Below are 17,843 nucleotides of genomic sequence, written 5' to 3' on the forward strand. Positions count from 1 at the left end.
AATGCCTCTTGTGTCCTTAAAAATGAAATTTTTCCCTCAGAAAACGTGGAATTAATCCCAAAGAAACCCATTTAAGCCCTAAAATGGGGCTTTTTCCCTCAAAAAATGTGGGAATGATACCAAAATATGCCATTTTCGGCGCGAAAAACGGGGATTTTCCCTCAGAAAACATGGATTTTTTTCCAAAAAAAGCAATTTTAAGCCCCAAACCCGGGGATTTTCCCTCAGAAAATGTGGATTTTTTTCCAAAAAACGCCATTTTAACCCCTAAAACTGGGGATTTTTTCCCAAAAACTTCAATTTTAACCCCTAAAACCAGGGATTTTTTCCCATAAAATTCAATTTTAACCCCTAAAAATGTGGATTTTTTCCCCAAAAATTCAATTTTCCCCCAGCCCTGGGGATTTCCCGCCTGCACCAGGTCGGGGTCGCCCTAAAAACGGGGATTTTCCCTCAGAAAATGGGGAATTAATCCCAAAAAATGCAATTTTAAGCCCTAAAAATGAGGATTTTCCCTCAGAAAACGTGGAATTCATCCCAAAAAATTCAATTTTTAGCCCTAAAAACGGGGATTTTCCCTCACAAAATGTCGATTTTTTCCCAAAAAATTCAATTTAAACCCCTAAAAACGGGGATTTTCCCTCAGAAAATGTCAATTTTTTCCCAAAAAATTCAATTTTAAGCCCTAAAACTGGGGATTTTCCCTCAGAAAATGTGGAATTAATCCCAAAAAATGCAATTTCAGGCCCTAAAAACGGGGATTTTCCCTCAGAAAACGTGGAATTAATCCCAAAAAATCAATTTTAAACCCTAAACCCGGGGATTTTCCCTCAGAAAATGCAGAATTAATCCCAAAAACTGCAATTTTAGGTTCAAAACATAGACTTTTTCCCTCAGAAAATGTGGATTTTTTTCCAAAAAATTCAATTTTAAGCGCTAAAAATGGGAACTTTCCCTCAGAAAATGTGGAATTAATCCCAAAGAAACCAATTTTAAGCCCTAAAATGGGGATTTTTCCCTCAGAAAATGCAGAATTAATCCCAAAAAATCCAATTTTAAGCCCTAAAACTGGAGATTTTCCCTCCGAAAATGCGCAATTAATCCCAAAAAATTCAATTTTAAGCCCTAAGACCGAGACTTTTCCCTCAGATAATGTGCGATTAATCCCAAAAAATGCAATTTCAGGCCCCAAAACTGAGGACTTTCCCTCAGAAAATGCGGATTTTTTATTCAAAAAATTCAATTTTAACCCCTAAACCTGGGGATTTCCCCTCAGAAAATGTCAATTTTTTCCAAAAAAAATCAATTTTAACCCCTAAAAACGGGGATTTCCCCTCAGAAACTGTGGATTTTTTTCCAAAAAACGCCATTTTAAGCCCCAAACCTGGGGATTTTCCCTCAGAAAATGTCGATTTTTTCCCAAAAAATTCAATTTTAACCCCTAAAACTGGGGATTTTCCCTCAGAAAATGTGGAATTAATCCCAAAAAATTCAATTTTAACCCCTAAACCCGGGGATTTCCCCTCAGAAAAAGTGGATTTTTTCCCAAAAAATTCAATTTTAACCCCTAAAAATGTGGATTTTTTCCCTAAAAAAGCAATTTTAAGCCCTAAAAATGGGGATTTTTTCCCATAAAATTCAATTTTAACCCCTAAAAATGGGGATTTCCCTCAGAAAACGTGGAATTAATCCCAAAAAGTGCAATTTTAGGTTCAAAACATAGACTTTTTCCCTCAGAAAATGTGGAATTTTTTTCCAAAAAATTCAATTTTAACCCCTAAAACCAGGGATTTCCCCTCAGAAAATGTCGATTTTTTTCCAAAAAACGCCATTTTAAGCCCTAAGACCGAGACTTTTCCCTCAGAAAATGTGTGATTAATCCCAAAAAATTCAATTTTAAGCCCTAAAAACGGGGATTTTTTCCCATAAAATTCAATTTTAAGCCCTAAACCTGGGGATTTTCCCTCAGAAAATGTGGGATTAATCCCAAAAAACGCCATTTTAAGCCCCAAACCCGGGGATTTTCCCCCAGAAAATGTGGAATTAATCCCAAAAACCGCCATTTTAAGCCCCAAACCCGGGGATTTTCCCTCAGAAAATGTGGAATTAATCCCATAAAATTCAATTTAAAGCCCTAAAAACGGGGATTTCCCCTCAGAAAATGTAGGATTTCTTCCAAAAAACGCAATTTTAGGTTCAAAGCACAGAATTTTTCCCTCAGAAAATGCGCGATTAATCCCAAAAAATTCAATTTTAACCCCTAAACCCGAGGATTTTCCCTCAGAAAATGCAGAATTAATCCCAAAAACCGCCATTTTAAGCCCCATACCTGGGGATTTTCCCTCAGAAAATGTGGAATTAAGCCCAAAAAATGCAATTTTAACCCCTCAAAAAGGGAATTTTCCCCCTCCCCCATTCCCCCACACACCTGGTCAGGGTCTCTCTCCACGGCCACCGACAGCCGCAGGTTGGGGGGGATCCCGAAGGCGCCGACGCTCGGGGGCCCCTCAGGCACCCCCAGCTCCCGCCCCAGCTCCCGCACTGAGGCTGCCCCGGCCGTGGCCGTGAGCCCCAGCAGGCAGCGCACGCCCCACTGATCCCGGAGCACCTGCAGGGGAAAAATTCAATTTTTTTGGGTTTTATTGGGGTTTTATTGGGGATTTTTTTGGGGATTTTCTGAGGGGTTTTTTGGGTTTTTTTGGGGGGGTTTTTTAGGGAATTTTCTGAGGTTTTTTTAGGGTTTTTTTGGGGTTTTCGGAGGTTTTTGGGGTTTTTTGGGGGGATTTTCTGGGGATTTTTTGGAAGATTTTCGGAGGGTTTTTTGGGGATTTTCTGAGATTTTTTGGAGGATTTTCAGAGGTTTTTTTGGGGATTTTCAGAGGTTTTTTTGGAGGATTTTCTGAGGGGTTTTTTGAGGTTTTTTTGGAGGATTTTCAGAGGTTTTTGGGGTTTTTTCGGAGTTTTTTTTGGGGATTTTCTGAGGTGTTTTTGGAGGATTTTCGGAGGTTTTTGGGGGTTTTTTGGGGGATTTTTTGGAGGAATTTTGGAGGTTTTTTTGAAGGATTATCAGAAGTTTTTGGGGTTTTTTTGGAGGGTCTTCAGAGGTTTTTTTGGAGGATTGTCTGAGGATTTTTTGGGATTTTTCGGAGGTTTTTGGGTTTTTTGGGGGGTTTTTTGGGTTTTTTTTTTGGGGGGGGGGTTTTGGGGATTTTCTGAGGTTTTTTTGGGGTTTTTTTGGAGGATTTTTTGGGGTTTTCTTGGAGATTTTCTGAGGTTTTTATGGGGATTTTCGGAGATTGTTTTAAGGGAATTTTCTGAGGTTTTTTTGGAGGATTTTCGGAGGTTTTTGGGGTTTTTTTTGGGATTTTCTGAGGTTTTTTTGGAGGATTTTTGGAGTTTTTTTGGAGGATTTTTTGGGGTTTTTTTGGAGGATTTTCGGAGGTCTTTGGGGTTTTTTTAGGGATTTTCTGAGTTTTTTTAGGGAATCTTCTGAGGTTTTTTAGTGAATTTTCGGAGGTTTTTTTGGGGGATTTTCGGAGGTTTTGTAAGGGAATTTTCTGAGGTTTTTTTGGAGGATTTTCTGAGGTTTTTGGGTTTTTTTTGGTGATTTTCTGAGGTTTTTCGGGGATTTTCAGAGGTTTTTTGGGGATTTTCAGAGGTTTTTTGGGGATTTTCTGAGGGTTTTTTGGAGGATTTTCAGGGGTTTTTATGGGAATTTTTTGGGGTTTTTTTTGGGAGGATTTTTGGAGATTTTTAAGGGAATTTTCTGAAGTTTTTTGGGGGTTTTTTGGGGGATTTTTGGGGATTTTCGGAGGTTTTTTTAGGGAATTTTCGGAGTTTTTTTTGGAGGATTTTTTTAGGTTTTTTTAGGGAATTTTCTGAGGCTTTTGGGGATTTTCTGAGGTTTTTTAAAGGAATTTTCTGAGGTTTTTCGGAGGATTTTCTGAGGTTTTTTTAGGGAATCTCCTGAGGTTTTTTTGGGGTTTTTTTGGAGGATTTTCTGAGGTTTTTTTGGGGATTTTTTGGGGAACTTTTGGAGGTTTTTGGGGTCTTTCGGGGGATTTTCTGAAGTTTTTTGGGGGGATTTTCTGAGGTTTTTTTGGGGATTTTCCGAGTCTTTTTAGGGAATTTTTGAAGGTTTTTTTGGAGGATTTTCTGAGGGTTTTTTTTGGAGGATTTTTGGAGGTTTTTGGGGATTTTTTGGGGTTTTTTTGGAGGATTTTCTGAGGTTTCTTTAGGGAATCTTCAGAGGTTTTTTTGGAGGATTTTTGGAGGATTTTGGGAGGTTTTTTGTGAGGATTTTCTGAGGTTTTAATGGGGATTTTCTGAGGTTTTTTTGGGGATCTTCAGAGGTTTTTTGGGGTTTTTTTTGGAGGATTTTCTGAGGTTTTTTTGGAGGGTTATCGGAAGTTTTTGGGGTTTTTTTGGGGATTTTTTGAGGTTTTTTTGGAGGATTTTCGGAGGTTTTTTTTGAGGGTCTTCAGAGGTTTTTTTGGAGGGTTATCGGAAGTTTTTGGGGTTTTTTGGAGGATTTTTGGGGTTTTTTTCGGGGATTTTTTGGAGGATTTTCTGAGGTTTTGGGGGTATTTTTGGGGGATTTTCAGAGGTTTTTTTGGAGTATTTTCGGAGGTTTTTTTAAGGGAATTTTCTTCGGTTTTTTGGGGGATTTTCTGAGGTTTTTGGGGTTTTTTTGGGGATTTTTGGAGGTTTTTTAAGGGAATTTTCTGAGGTTTTTTGGAGGATTTTCAGAGGTTTTTGGGAATTTTGGGAGGTTTCTGGGGTTTTTTTGGAGGATTTTCTGATGTTTTTGGGGATTTTTTGGGGATTTTTTGGGGATTTTCTGAGGTTTTTTTGGAGGATTTTTTTAGGTTTTTTTAGGGAATTTTCTGAGGCTTTTGGGGATTTTTTTGGAGGATTTTCAGAGGTTTTTTTGGAGGATTTTTGGAGATTTTTTTGGAGGATTTTCGGAGATTTTTTTGGAGTATTTTTGGAGATTTTTAGGGAATTTTCTGAGGTTTTTTTGGTTTTTTTTTGGAGGATTTTCGGAGGTTTTTTAAGGGAATTTTCTGAGGTTTTTTTAGGGAATTTTTTGAGGGGTTTTTGGAGGATTTTCTGTGGTATTTTAGGGAATTTTCTGAGGGGTATTTTTGTGATTTTCTGTGGTGTTTTGTGATTTTTCTCCCCCTCACCTTGCAGACGCGCAGGTAGGCCGGCCGGAAGTTGTGCGCCCAGCGGGAAACGCAGTCGGCCTCGTCCAGGCAGGCGAAAGCCACCGGGGGGAAATGGCGGCAAAGGCGGGAAAAGAATCCGGAACCTGTGATGGACTCTGGGGAAAGCAGCAGGAGCTGGGCCTGGCCACTCCTCACCTGGGGGAAATGGGGATTGAGGGGTTAGGGAAAAGTGGGAAGGGAAAACTGAGGGGAAAATTGGGAGAAAACAGGGAAAAACTGAAGGGAAAAGAGTGGGAAAACCTGAGGGGAAATGTGGGAAAAGGCGGGAAAAGAATCCGGAACCCGTGATGGATTCTGGGGAAAGCAGCAGGAGCTGGGCCTGGCCGCTCCTCACCTGGGGGAAATGGGGAAAACTTGAGGGGAAAAGGGCAGGGAAAGAGTGGGAAAAACTGAAGGGAAAAAAATGGGAAAACCTGAGGGGAAATGTGGGGAAAAGAGTGGGAAAAGCGGGGAAAAACTGAGGGGAAAAGGGCAGGAAAAACTGAGGGGAAATGTGGGAAAAAGGGCAGGAAAAGGGTGGGAAAAACTGAAGGGAAAAGAGTGGGAAAAACTGAGGGGAAATGTGGGGAAACTGAGGGGAAATGTGGGGGGAAAGGGCGGGAAAAAGAGTGGAAAAGCAAGGGAAAAGCTGAGGGGAAAAGGGTGGGAAAAACTGAGGGGAAATGCGAGGGGGAAAGGAAGGGGAAATGTGAAGGGGAAAGGGTGGGAAAAACTGAGGGGAAATGTGGGGAAAAGGGCAGGAAAAGGGTGGGAAAAAATGAAGAGAAAAGAGTGGGAAAAATGAGAGGAAATGTGGGGGAAAACAGGGGAAAACTGAGGGGGAAAGGGCGGGAAAATCTGAGGGGGAAAAGTGGGAGCAAACAGGGAAAAACTGAGGGGAAATGCAGGAAAAAGGGCAGGAAAAGGGTGGGAAAAACTGAAGGGAAAAGAGTGGGAAAACCTGAGGAGAAATGTGGGGGAAAGGGTGGGAAAACCAGGGAAAAACTGAGGGGAAAAAGGAGGGAAAAACTGAGGGGAAATGTGGGAGAAAACAGGGAAAAACTGAGGGGAAATTTGGGGAAAAGAGTGGGAAAACCAGGGAAAACTGAGGGGGAAGGGCAAGAAAACCTGAAGGGGAAAGGGCGGGAAAAACTGAGGGGAAAAGGGCGGGAAAACAGGGAAAAACTGAGGGAAAATGTGGGAAAAGGGGCAGGAAAAGGGTGGGAAAAACTGAGGGGAAATGTGGGGAAAAGAGTGGGAAAACCAGGGAAAAACTGAGGGGGAAAGGGAGGAAAAACTGAGGGGAAAGCAGGGAAAAACTGAGGGGAAATGTGGGAAAAAGGAGTAAAAACTGAGGGGAAAAGGGTGGAGAAAAGGGCAGGAAAAACTGAGGGAAAAGTGGGGGGAAACAGAAAAACTGAGGGAAAATGTGGGGGGAAAAGACAGGAAAAACTGAGGGGAAAGGGTGGGAAAAACTGAGGGGAAATGTGGGGGAAAGGAGTAAAAACAGAGGGGAAAAGGGTGCAGAAAAGGCCAGGAAAATGTGGGGGAAAAGGCGGGAAAAACTGAGGGGAGAAGTGGGAAAATGGGGGGGGAGTGAAGGGAAATGTGGGGAAAAGGGTGGGAAAAACTGAGGGGAAATGTGGGGAAAAGGAGTAAAAACTGAGGGGAAAAGTGAGGGAAAGGGAGGGAAAATGTGAGGGGGAAAGGGCAGGGAAAAACTGAGGGGAAAATGTGGGAGAAAGGAGTAAAACCTGAGGGGAAAAGGGTGCAGAAAAGGGCAGGAAAAACTGAGGGGGAAAAGTGGGAGCAAACAGGGAAAAACTGAGGGAAAATGTGGGAAAAAAGGCGGGAAAAACTGAGGGGAGAAGTGGGAAAATGGGGGGGGAGTGAAGGGAAATGTGGGGAAAACTGAGGGGAAAAGGGTGGGAAAACCTGAGGGAAAACGTCTAGGAAAGGGCAGGGAAAAGAGCAGGAAAAATGGAGGGAAACTGAGGGGAAAAGGGCAGGAATAGGGTGGGAAAAACTGAAGGGAAAAGAGTGGGAAAACCTGAGGGGAAATGAGGGGGAAAAGGCGGGAAAAGAATCCCGAGGCCGTGATGGATTGTGGGGAAAGCAGCAGGAGCTGGGCCTGGCCGCTCCTCACCTGGGGGAAATGGGGATTGAGGGGTTAGGGAAAAGTGGGAGGAAGGGAAGGGAAAGGGAGGGGAAATGTGAGGGAAAAGGGTGGGAAAAACTGAGGGAAAATGTGGGGAAAACGGTGGGAAAGCCAGGGAAAAACTGAGGGGAAAGGGTGGGAAAAAATGAGGGGAAATGTGGGAAAACGGGCAGGAAAAGAGTGGGAAAAAGCAAGGGGAAATGTGGGGGAAAGAGTGGGAAAACCAGGGAAAAACTGAGGGGAAAAGGGCGGAAAAAACTGAAGAGAAAAGAGTGGGAAAACCTGAGGGGAAATGTGGGGAAAAGGGCAAGAAAAGGGTGGGAAAAAATGAAGAGAAAAGAGTGGGAAAACCTGAGGGGAAAAGGGCAAGAAAAGGGTGGGAAAAAATGAAGAGAAAAGAGTGGGACAAAATGAGAGGAAATGTGGTGAAAAACAGGGAAAAACTGAGAGGAAATGTGGGAAAAAGGGCAGGAAAAGGGTGGGAAGAACTGAAGGGAAAAGAGTGGGAAAACCTGAGGGGAAATGTGGGGAAACTGAGAGAAAATGTGAAGGGAAAGGGCGGGAAAATGTGGGAAAAAGGGCAGGAAAAGGGTGGGAAAAACTGAAGGGAAAAGAGTGGGAAAACCTGAGGGGAAATGAGAGGGAAAAGGCGGGAAAAGAATCCCGAGGCCGTGATGGATTCAGGGGAAAGCAGCAGGAGCTGGGCCTGGCCCCTCCTCACCTGGGGGAAATGGGGATTGAGGGGTTAGGGAAAAGTGGGAGGAAGGGAAGGGAAAACTGAGGGGGGAAATGGGGGGGAAAGGGAGGGGAAATGTGAGGGGAAAAGGGTGGGAAAAACTGAGGAAAATGTGGGGGAAAATAAGAAAAAACTGAGGGGAAAAGGGCGGGAAAAACTGAGGGGAAACATGGGAAAAACTGAAGGGAAACGAGTGGGAAAAACTAAGGGGAAATGTGGGGGAAAACAGGGAAAAACTGAGGGGGAAAAGGCGGGAAAAACTGAGGGGGAAAGGGCGGGAAAAACTGAGGGAAAATATGGGAGAAAGGAGTAAAAACCAAGGGGAAAAGGATGCAGAAAAGAGCCGGAAAAACTGAGGGGAAAAAGTGGGAGCAAACAGGGAAAAACTGAGGGAAAATGTGGGGGGAAAACAGGGAAAAACTGAAGGGGAAAGGGCGGGAAAACCTGAGGGGAAATGGGGGGGAAAGGGCAAGAAAAGGGTGGGAAAAATGAAGAGAAAAGAGTGGGAAAAAATGAGAGGAAATGTGGGGGAAAACAGGGGAAAACTGAGGGGGAAAGGGAGGGGAAAACTGAGGGGAAATGTGGGAAAAAGGGCAGGAAAAGGGTGGGAAAAACTGAAGGGAAAAGAGTGGGAAAAACTGAGGGGAAATGAGAGGGAAAAGGCGGGAAAAGAATCCCGAGGCCGTGATGGATTGTGGGGAAAGCAGCAGGAGCTGGGCCTGGCCGCTCCTCACCTGGGGGAAATGGGGATTGAGGGGTTAGGGAAAAGTGGGAAGGGAAAACTGAAGGGAGAAGTGGGGGAAAGGGCGGGGAAATGTGAGGGGAAATGTGGGAAAAGAGTGGGAAAACCAGGGAAAAACTGAGGGAAAAGGATGGAGAAAAGGGCAGGAAAAACTGAGAGGGAAAGGGTGGGAAAAACTGAGGAGAAATGTGGGAGAAAACAGGGAAAAACTGAGGGGAAATGTGGGGAAAAGGGCAGGAAAAGGGTGGGAAAAACTGAGGGAAAATGTGGGGAAAAGAGTGGGAAAACCAGGGAAAAACTGAGGGGAAAGGGGCGGGAAAAACTGAGGGGAAAGGGAAGGGAAATGTGAGGGGAAAAGGGCGGGGAAAAACTGAGGGGGAAAGGGCGGGAAAAACTGAGGAGGAAAGGGTGGAGAAAAGAGCAGGGAAAAACTGAGGGGAAAAGTGTGAGGAAACAAGGAAAAACTGAGGGGAAATGTGGGGAAAACAGGGAAAAACTGAGGGGAAATGTGGAGGGAAAGAGTGGGAAAACCAGGAAAAACTGAGGGGAAAAGGGCGGGAAAATGTGGGGGAAAACAGGGAAAAACTGAGGGGAAATGTGGGGAAAAGGGCAGGAAAAGGGTGGGAAAAACTGAAGGGAAAGGAGTGGGAAAACCTGAGGGGAAATGTGGGGAAACTGAGAGAAAATGTGGGGGGAAAGGGTGGGAAAATGTGGGAGAAAGGGCAGGAAAAGGGTGGGAAAAACTGAAGGGAAAAGAGTGGGAAATCCTGAGGGGAAACGTGGGGGAAATGGTGGGGAAAACAGGTAAAGCCTGAGAGGAAAAGGGTGGAGAAAAGGGCAGGAAAAACTGAGGGGGAAAAGTGGGAGCAAACAGGGAAAAACTGAGGGAAAATGTGGGGGAAAGGGCAGGAAAAGGGTGGGAAAAACTGAAAGGAAAAGAGTGGGAAAACCTGAGGGGAAATGTGGGGGAAAACAGGGAAAAACTGAGGGAGAAAAGGCGGGAAAAACGGAGGGAAAATGTGGGAAAAAGGTGGGAAAAACCTGAGGGGGAAAGGGTGGGAAAAACTGAGGGGAAATGTGGGAAAAACTGAAGGGAAAAGAGTGGGAAAACCTGAGGGGAAATGTGGGAAAAGGCGGGAAAAGAATCCCGAGGCCGTGATGGATTGTGGGGAAAGCAGCAGGAGCTGGGCCTGGCCGCTCCTCACCTGGGGAAATGGGGATTGAGGGGTTAGGGAAAAGTGGGAGGAAGGAAGGGAAACTGAGGGAAAAAGAGGGAAAATGTGAGGGGAAAAGGGAGGGAAAATGAGAGGGAAAACGGTGGGAAAGCCAGGGAAAAACTGAGGGGAAAGGGAGGGAAAAACTGAGGGAAAACGTGGGGGAAAGAGTGGGAAAACCAGGGAAAAACTGAGGGGGAAAGGGCGGGAAAATATGAGGGGAAAAGAGTGGGAAAAACTGAGGAGAAATGTGGGAGAAAACAGGGAAAAACTGAAGGGAAAAGAGTGGGAAAACATGAGGGGAAATGTGGGGAAACTGAGGGAAAATGTGGGGGGAAAGGGTGGGAAAAAGAGTGGGAAAACCAGGGAAAAGCTGAGGGGGAAAGGGTGGGAAAACCTGAGGGAAAACGTCTAGGAAATGGCAGGGAAAGAGCAGGAAAAATGGAGGGAAAATGTGGGAAAAGGGCAGGAAAAGGGTGGGAAAACCTGAGGGGAAATGAGGGGGAAAACGTGAGGGAAATGAGAGGGCAAAGGCGGGAAAAGAATCCCGAGGCCGTGATGGATTGTGGGGAAAGCAGCAGGAGCTGGGCCTGGCCGCTCCTCACCTGGGAGAAATGGGGATTGAGGGGTTAGGGAAAAGTGGGAGGAAGGGAAGGGAAAGGGAGGGGAAAAGGAGGGAAAATGTGGGGGGAAAAGGGAGGGAAAATGAGAGGGAAAACGGTGGGAAAGCCAGGGAAAAACTGAGGGGAAAGGGTGGGAAAACCTGAGGGGAAATGTGGGGAAAAGGAGTAAAAACTGAGGAGAAAAGGCGGGAAAAACTGAAGGAAAATGTGGGGAAAAGGAGTAAAAACTGAGGGGAAAAGTGGGGGAAAGGTAGGGAAAATGTGAGGGGAAAGGGAGGGAAAAACTGAGGGGAAAATGTGGGAAAACAGTGGGAAAAACAGGGAAAAACTGAGGAGAAAAGGGTGGAGAAAAGGGCAGGAAAAACTGAGGGGAAAATGTAGGAAAAAGGGCAGGAAAAGGGTGGGAAAAACTGAAGAGAAAAGAGTGGGAAAACCTGAGGGGAAATGTGGGGAAAAGGGCAAGAAAAGGGTGGGAAAAAATGAGAGGAAATGTGGGGGAAAACAGGGGAAAACTGAGGGGAAAAGGGCAGGGAAAACTGAGGGGAAATGTGGGAGAAAACAGGGAAAAACTGAGGGAAAATGTGGAGGAAAGGGCAGGAAAAGGGTGGGAAAAACTGAAGGGAAAAGAGTGGGAAAAACTGAGGGGAAATGTGGGGAAAAGGCGGGAAAAGAATCCCGAGGCCGTGATGGATTGTGGGGAAAGCAGCAGGAGCTGGGCCTGGCCGCTCCTCACCTGGGGGAAATGGGGATTGAGGGGTTAGGGAAAAGTGGGAAGGGAAGGGAAGGGAAAACTGAGGGGAAAAGGAGGGAAAATGTGAGGGGAAAAGGGCGGGAAAAATTGAGGGGAAATGTGGGGAAAACGGTGGGAAAACCAGGGAAAAACTGAGGGGGAAGGGCGGGAAAATCTGAAGGGGGAAGGGCGGGAAAAACTGAGGGGAAAAGGGCGGGAAAACCAGGGAAAAACTGAGGGAAAATGTGGGGAAAGGAGTAAAAACTGAGGGGAAAAGGGTGCAGAAAAAGGCAGGAAAAACTGAGGGGAGAAGTGGGAAAATGGGCAGGAAAAAGTGAAGGGAAATGTGGGGGAAAGGGTAGGAAAAGAGGGAAAACTTGAGGGGGAAAAGGACAGGGAAAGGGTGGGAAAAACTGAAGGGAAAAAAGTGGGAAAAACTGAGGGGAAATGTGGAGGAAAGGGTGGCAAAAACTGAGGGAAAAATTGAGAGAAAATGTGGGAAAAGGAGTAAAAACTGAGGGGAAAAGGGTGGAGAAAAGGGCAGGAAAAACTGAGGGGAAAGTGGAAAAATGGGCAGGAAAAAGTGAAGGGAAATGTGGGGAAAAGGGTGGAGAAAAGAGGGGAAAACTGAGGAAAAATGTGGGAAAAAGGGCAGGGAAAACTGAGGGGAAAGTGGAAAAATGGGCTGGAAAATGGGAAGGGAAATGTGGGGAAAAGGGTGGAGAAAAGAGGGGAAAACTGAGGAAAAATGTGGGAAAAAGGGCAGGGAAAACTGAGGGGAAAGTGGAAAAATGGGCTGGAAAATGGGAAGGGAAATGTGGGGAAACAGGTGGGGAAAACTGAGGGAAAATGTGGGAAAAAGGGCAGGGAAAGAGTGGGAAAAACTGAAGGGAAAAGAGTGGGAAAACCTGAGGGGGAATGTGGGGAAAAGGGCAGGAAAACCAGGGAAAAACTGAAGGGAAAAGGGTGGAGAAAAGGGCAGGAAAAACTGAGAGGAAAGTGGAAAAATGGGATGGAAAATAGGAAGGAAAATGTGAGGAAAAAGGTCTGGAAAACAGAGAAAAACTGAGGGAAAAGGGTGGAGAAAAGGGCAGGAAAATCTGAGAGGAAAAGTGAAAAAATGGGTAGGAAAAAGTGAAGGGAAATGTGGGGGAAAGGGTGGGGAAAAGAGGGAAAACTTGAGGGGAAAAGGGCAGGGAAAGAGTGGGAAAAACTGAAGGGAAATGTAGGGGAAAACAGGGAAAAATTGAGGGGAAATGTGTGAAAAAGGGCAGGAAAAACTGAGGGGAAAAGTGAGGAAAAACTGAAGGAAAGAAGGAAAATGTGGGAAAAAACTGAGGGGAAAAAGGCAGCAAAAACTGAGGGGAAAATGGTGGAGGAAAGGGCAGGAAAATCTGAGAGGAAAAGTGAAAAAATGTGCAGGAAAAACTGAAGGGAAATTTGGGGGAAAGGGTGGAGAAACCGGAAAAACTGAGGGGAAAAGTGAAAAAATGGGATGGAAAATAGGAAGGAAAATGTGAGGAAAAAGGTCTGGAAAACAGGGAAAAACTGAGAGAAAAAGGGTGGAGAAAAGGGCAGGGAAAACTGATAGGAAAAGTGAAAAAATGGGCAGGAAAAAGTGAAGGGAAATTTGGGGAAACAGGCGGGGAAAAGAGGGAAAACTTGAGGGGAAAAAGGCAGGGAAAGAGTGGGAAAAACTGAAGGGAAAAGAGTGGGAAAAACTGAGGGGAAATGTGGAGAAAAGGGCAGGAAAAACTGAGAGGAAAAGTGGAAAAATGGGCGGGAAAAAGTGAAGGGAAATTTGGGGGAAAGGGTGGGGAAAACAGGGAAAAACTGAGGGAAAATGTGGGAAAAAGGGCTGGAAAAACTGAGGGGAAAAGTGAGGAAAAACTGAAGGAAAGAAGGAAAATGTGGGGAAGAACTGAGGGGAAAAAGGCAGGAAAAACTGAGGGGAAAAGGGTGGAGAAAATGGCAGGAAAATCTGAGAGGAAAAGTGAAAAAATGGGCAGGAAAAAGTGAAGGGAAATTTGGGGAAAAGGGTGGGGAAAAGAGGGAAAACTTGAGGGGAAAAAGGCAGGGAAAGGGTGGGAAAAACTGAAGGGAAAAAAATGGGAAAACCTGAGGAGAAATGTGGGGGAAACAGGGAAAAACTGAGGGGAAAGAATGGGAAAAACTGAGGGGAAAAGGGTGGAGAAAAATGGCAGGAAAATCTGAGAGGAAAAGTGAAAAAATGGGATGGAAAAAGTGAAGGGAAATGTGGGGAAAAGGGTGGAGAAAACAGGAAAAAACTAAGGGGAAATGTGGGAAAAAGGGCAGGGAAAACTGAGGGGAAAAGTGAGGAAAAACTGAAGGAAAGAAGGAAAATGTGGGGGAAAACAGGGAAAAACTGAGGGGGAAAAAGGCAGGAACACCTGAGGGGAAAGGGTGCAGGAACACCTGAGGGGAAAGGGTGGGAAAAACTGAAGAGAAAAGAGTGGAAAAAACTGAGCGGAAAAGGGTGAGAAAACCTGGGAAAACTGAGGGGAAAAGTGGGAAAATGGGGGGAAGAAGTGAAGGGAAACGTGGGAAAAAAGGGTGGAGAAAACAGAGAAAAACTGAGGGGAAATGTGGGAAAAAGGGCAGGAAAATCTGAGGGGAAAGTGGAAAAATGGGATGGAAAATAGGAAGGAAAATGTGAGGAAAAAGGTCTGGAAAACAGGGAAAAACTGAGGGGAAAACGGTGGAGAAAAGGGCAGGGAAATCTGAGGGGAAAAGTGAAAAAATGGGCTGGAAAATGGGAAGGGAAATGTGAGGGAAAAGGTCTGGAAAACAGGGAAAACTTGAGGGGAAAAGGGCAGGGAAAGAGTGGGAAAAACTGAAGGGAAAAGAGTGGGAAAACCTGAGGGGAAATGTGGGGAAAACAGGGAAAAACTGAGGGGAAGACAGGGAAAAACTGAGGGGAAAAGGGTGGGGAAAACCAGGGAAAACTGAGGGGAAAGTGGAAAAATGGGCTGGAAAATGGGAAGGGAAATGTGAGGGAAAAGGTCTGGAAAACAGGGAAAAACTGAGGGGAAAAGGGTGGAGAAAAGGGCAGGAAAATCGGAGAGGAAAAGTGAAAAATTGGGCAGGAAAAAGTGAATGGAAATGTGGGGAAACAGGTGGGGAAAACTGAGGGAAAATGTGGGAAAAAGGGCAGGGAAAACTGAGGGGAAAAGTGAGGAAAAACTGAAGGAAAGACAGAAAATGTGGGGAAAAACTGAGGGGAAAAAGGCAGGAAAACCTGAGGGGAAAAGGGTGGAAAAAACTGAGGGGAAAAGGGTGAGAAAACCAGGGAAAACTGAGGGGAAAAGTGGAAAAATGGGGGGAAAAATTGAAGGGAAATGTGGAGAAAAGGGTGGAGAAAAGAGGTAAAGCCTGAGGGGAAAAGGGTGGAGAAAAGGGCAGGAAAAACTGAGGGAAAAGGGTGGGAAAGGAGTGGGAAAAACTGAGAGAAAATGTGGAGGAAAGGGTGGCAAAAACTGAGGGAAAAATTGAGGGAAAATGTGGGAAAAAGGAGTAAAAACTGAGAGGAAAAGGGTGGAGAAAAGGGCAGGAAAAACTGAGAGGAAAAGTGGGAAAATGGGCAGGAAAAAGTGAAGGGAAATGTGGGGAAAAGGGTGGGGAAAAGAGAGAAAACTTGAGGGGAAAAGGGCAGGGAAAGGGTGGGAAAAACTGAGGGGAAAAGAGTGGGAAAAACTGAGGGGGAATGTGGGGGAAACAGGGAAAAACTGAGGGGAAAGTAGGAAAATGGGGGAAAAAAGTGAAGGGAAATGTGGGGAAAAGGGCAGGAAAAACTGAAGAGAAAAGAGTGGAAAAAACTGAGGGGAAATGTGGGGAAAAGCGTGGGAAAAACAGGGAATACTGAGGGGAAAAAAGTGGGGAAAAGGCAGGAAAAACTGAGGGGAGAAGTGGAAAAATGGGCAGGAAAAAGTGAAGGGAAATGTGAGGAAAAAGGTCTGGAAAACAGGGAAAAACTGAGGGAAAATGTGGGAAAAAGGGCAGGGAAAACTGAGAGGAAAAGTGAAAAAATGGGCAGAAAAAGTGAAGGGAAATGTGGGGAAAAGGGTGGGGAAAACTGAGGGAAAATGTGGGAAAAAGGGCAGGAAAAACTGAGGGGAAAAGTGAGGAAAAATTGAAGGAAAGAAGGAAAATGTGGGGGAAAACTGAAGGGAAAAAGGCAGGAAAAACTGAGGGAAAAGGGCGGAGAAAAGGGCGGGAAAAACTGAGAGGAAAAGTGGAAAAATGGGCAGGAAAAAGTGAAGGGAAATGTGGGGAAAAGGGTGGAGAAAAGAGGGAAAACTTGAGGGGAAATGTGGGAAAAAGGACAGGGAAAACAGAGGGAAAAGTGAAAAAATGGGCAGAAAAAACTGAGGGGAAATGTGGGGAAACAGGTGGGCAAAACAGGGAAAAACTGAGGGGAAAAGGGTGGAGAAAAGGGCAGGAAAAACTGAGAGGAAAAGTGAAAAAATGGGCAGAAAAAACTGAGGGGAAATGCGGGGAAAAGGGCAGGAAAAACTGAAGAGAAAAGTGGAAAAATGGACAGAAAAAAGTGAAGGGAAATGTGGGGAAAAGGGCAGGAAAAACTGAAGAGAAAAGTGGAAAAATGGACAGAAAAAAGTGAAGGGAAATGTGGGGAAAAGGGCAGGAAAAACTGAAGAGAAAAGAGTGGAAAAAACTGAGGGGAAAAATAAAAAAAAGGGCAGGAAAAAGCGAAGGAAAATTTGGCAAAAATAATTTCACTCACTTTTTTGATGGCGGCCTCAGACGCCTGTGAGCGCTGAGGGAAGGCCTGAAACCTGGGAATGGCAACATTCTGAGTTTTTTTAGGATTTTATGAAGGGAAAAATCCCAAAAAAAGCAGGAATGGGGAAATACCTGGTCGTCCATGAGGGAGATGAGGGGGGAGACGACGATGGAGATGCAGCGCGAGCGGCGGTGGTAGAGGAAGGCAGGGAGTTGGTAACAGAGGGATTTACCCGAGCCCGTGGGCAGCAGCAGCAGCGTGGAGAGACCTGGGAAAATGGGAATTTTGGGGGGGTTGGGAGAGGGGAAAACCGAGGGGAGAATGTGGGGAAAAAATGGGGGAAATGTGGGGAAAAGGGTGGAAAAATTGAGGGAAAATTGGGAAATAGGGGCAGGAAAACTGAGGGGAAATGGGTGAGGAAAACAAGGAAAAACTGAGGGGAAAAGGTAGGAGAAAGAGGGAAAATACGTGGGAAAAAGGTGGGAAAAACTGAGGGGAAAAGGGTTGGAAAAAGTGGGAAAACGTAGGGAAAGGCAGGAAAAAAGTGAGGGGAAAAGGGAAGGAAAAGCTGAAGGAAAATGTGGGGAAAAGGGTGGGAAAAGCAGGGAAAAACTGAGGGGAAAAGTGGAAAATAGGGGCAGGAAAACTGAGGGGAAATGTGGGGAAAAAATGGGGAAAACTGAGGGGAAAATATGGGGAAAAATGGGGAAAATTGAGGGGAAAAGGGTGGGAAAAATGGTGGAAAATTGAGGGAAAAGTGGGAAAAGGGGTGGGAAACCTGAGGGAAATGTGGGGAAAAGAGAAGGAAAAAGTGAAGGGAAATGTGGGGAAATGGGTGGGAAAAGCAGGAAAAACTGAGGGGAAAAGGGCAGGAGAAAGAGGGAAAATGTGGGGAAAAGAGTGGGAAAAACTGAGGGGAAATGTGGAGAAAAGGGAAGGAAAATCTGAGGAAAAATGAGGGAAAAGGAGCAGGAAAAACTGAGGGGAAATGTGGGGAAAAGGGTGAGAAAAATGGTGGAAAAAACTGAGGGGAAAAGAGCAGGAGACAGAGGGAAAATGTGGGAAAAAGGGCGGGAAAAACTGAGGGAAAATGTGGAAAAAGAGTGGGAGAAACTGAGGGGAAATGTGGAAAAAGGGTGGGAAAAACTGAGGGGAAAAGGGGAAAAAAGGGGTAGTAAAAACTGAAGGGAAATTTGGGAAAAACTGAGAGAAAAAGAGTGGGAAAAACTGAAGGGAAATGTGGGGAAAAGGGTGAGGAAAACAGGGAAAAACTGAGGGAAAAGGGTTGGAAAAGCAGGGAAAATGTAGGGAAAAGCAGGGAAAAAGTGAGGGGAAAAGAGAAGGAGAAACAGGGAAAATGTGGGGAAAAGGGTGGGAAAAACTGAGGGGAAAAGGGGAAAAAGGGGCAGGAAAAACTGAAGGGAAATGCAGGAAAAAATGGGAAAAACTGAGGGGAAATGTGGGGAAAAGGGTGGGAAAAACTGAAGGGAAATGTTGGGAAAACTGAGGGAAAAGGGGGCAGGAAAAGGGCAGGTGAAGGAAAAAGAACAGGAAAAAAAGCAAGGAAAAAATCAAGGAGAAAAAAGAGAGGGGAAATGGCAGCGAGTTGGAACAGAGGGATTGAGCCGAGCCCGTGGGCAGCAGCAGCAGCGTGGAGAGAGCTGGGAA

General features: G+C 45.3%; 1 protein-coding gene across 1 annotated transcript in view; it reads right to left on the minus strand.

The window, feature by feature from the left end:
• The window catches only part of LOC141727683 (ATP-dependent DNA helicase Q4-like), a 65,904-nt gene that overhangs the window by 33,714 nt on the left and 14,347 nt on the right, over window positions 1-17,843 (minus strand). The window contains exons 6-9 of the mRNA XM_074533958.1: window positions 16,307-16,443; window positions 16,198-16,227; window positions 5,190-5,366; window positions 2,429-2,608 (exon numbers count right to left, since the gene is read on the minus strand). Coding sequence (XP_074390059.1) covers window positions 2,429-2,608; window positions 5,190-5,366; window positions 16,198-16,227; window positions 16,307-16,443 — 524 coding nt within the window. The remainder of the gene's footprint in view (window positions 1-2,428; window positions 2,609-5,189; window positions 5,367-16,197; window positions 16,228-16,306; window positions 16,444-17,843) is intronic.

Source organism: Zonotrichia albicollis, unplaced genomic scaffold, assembly GCF_047830755.1.
Source record: "Zonotrichia albicollis isolate bZonAlb1 unplaced genomic scaffold, bZonAlb1.hap1 Scaffold_186, whole genome shotgun sequence".
Lineage (NCBI taxonomy): Eukaryota > Metazoa > Chordata > Aves > Passeriformes > Passerellidae > Zonotrichia > Zonotrichia albicollis.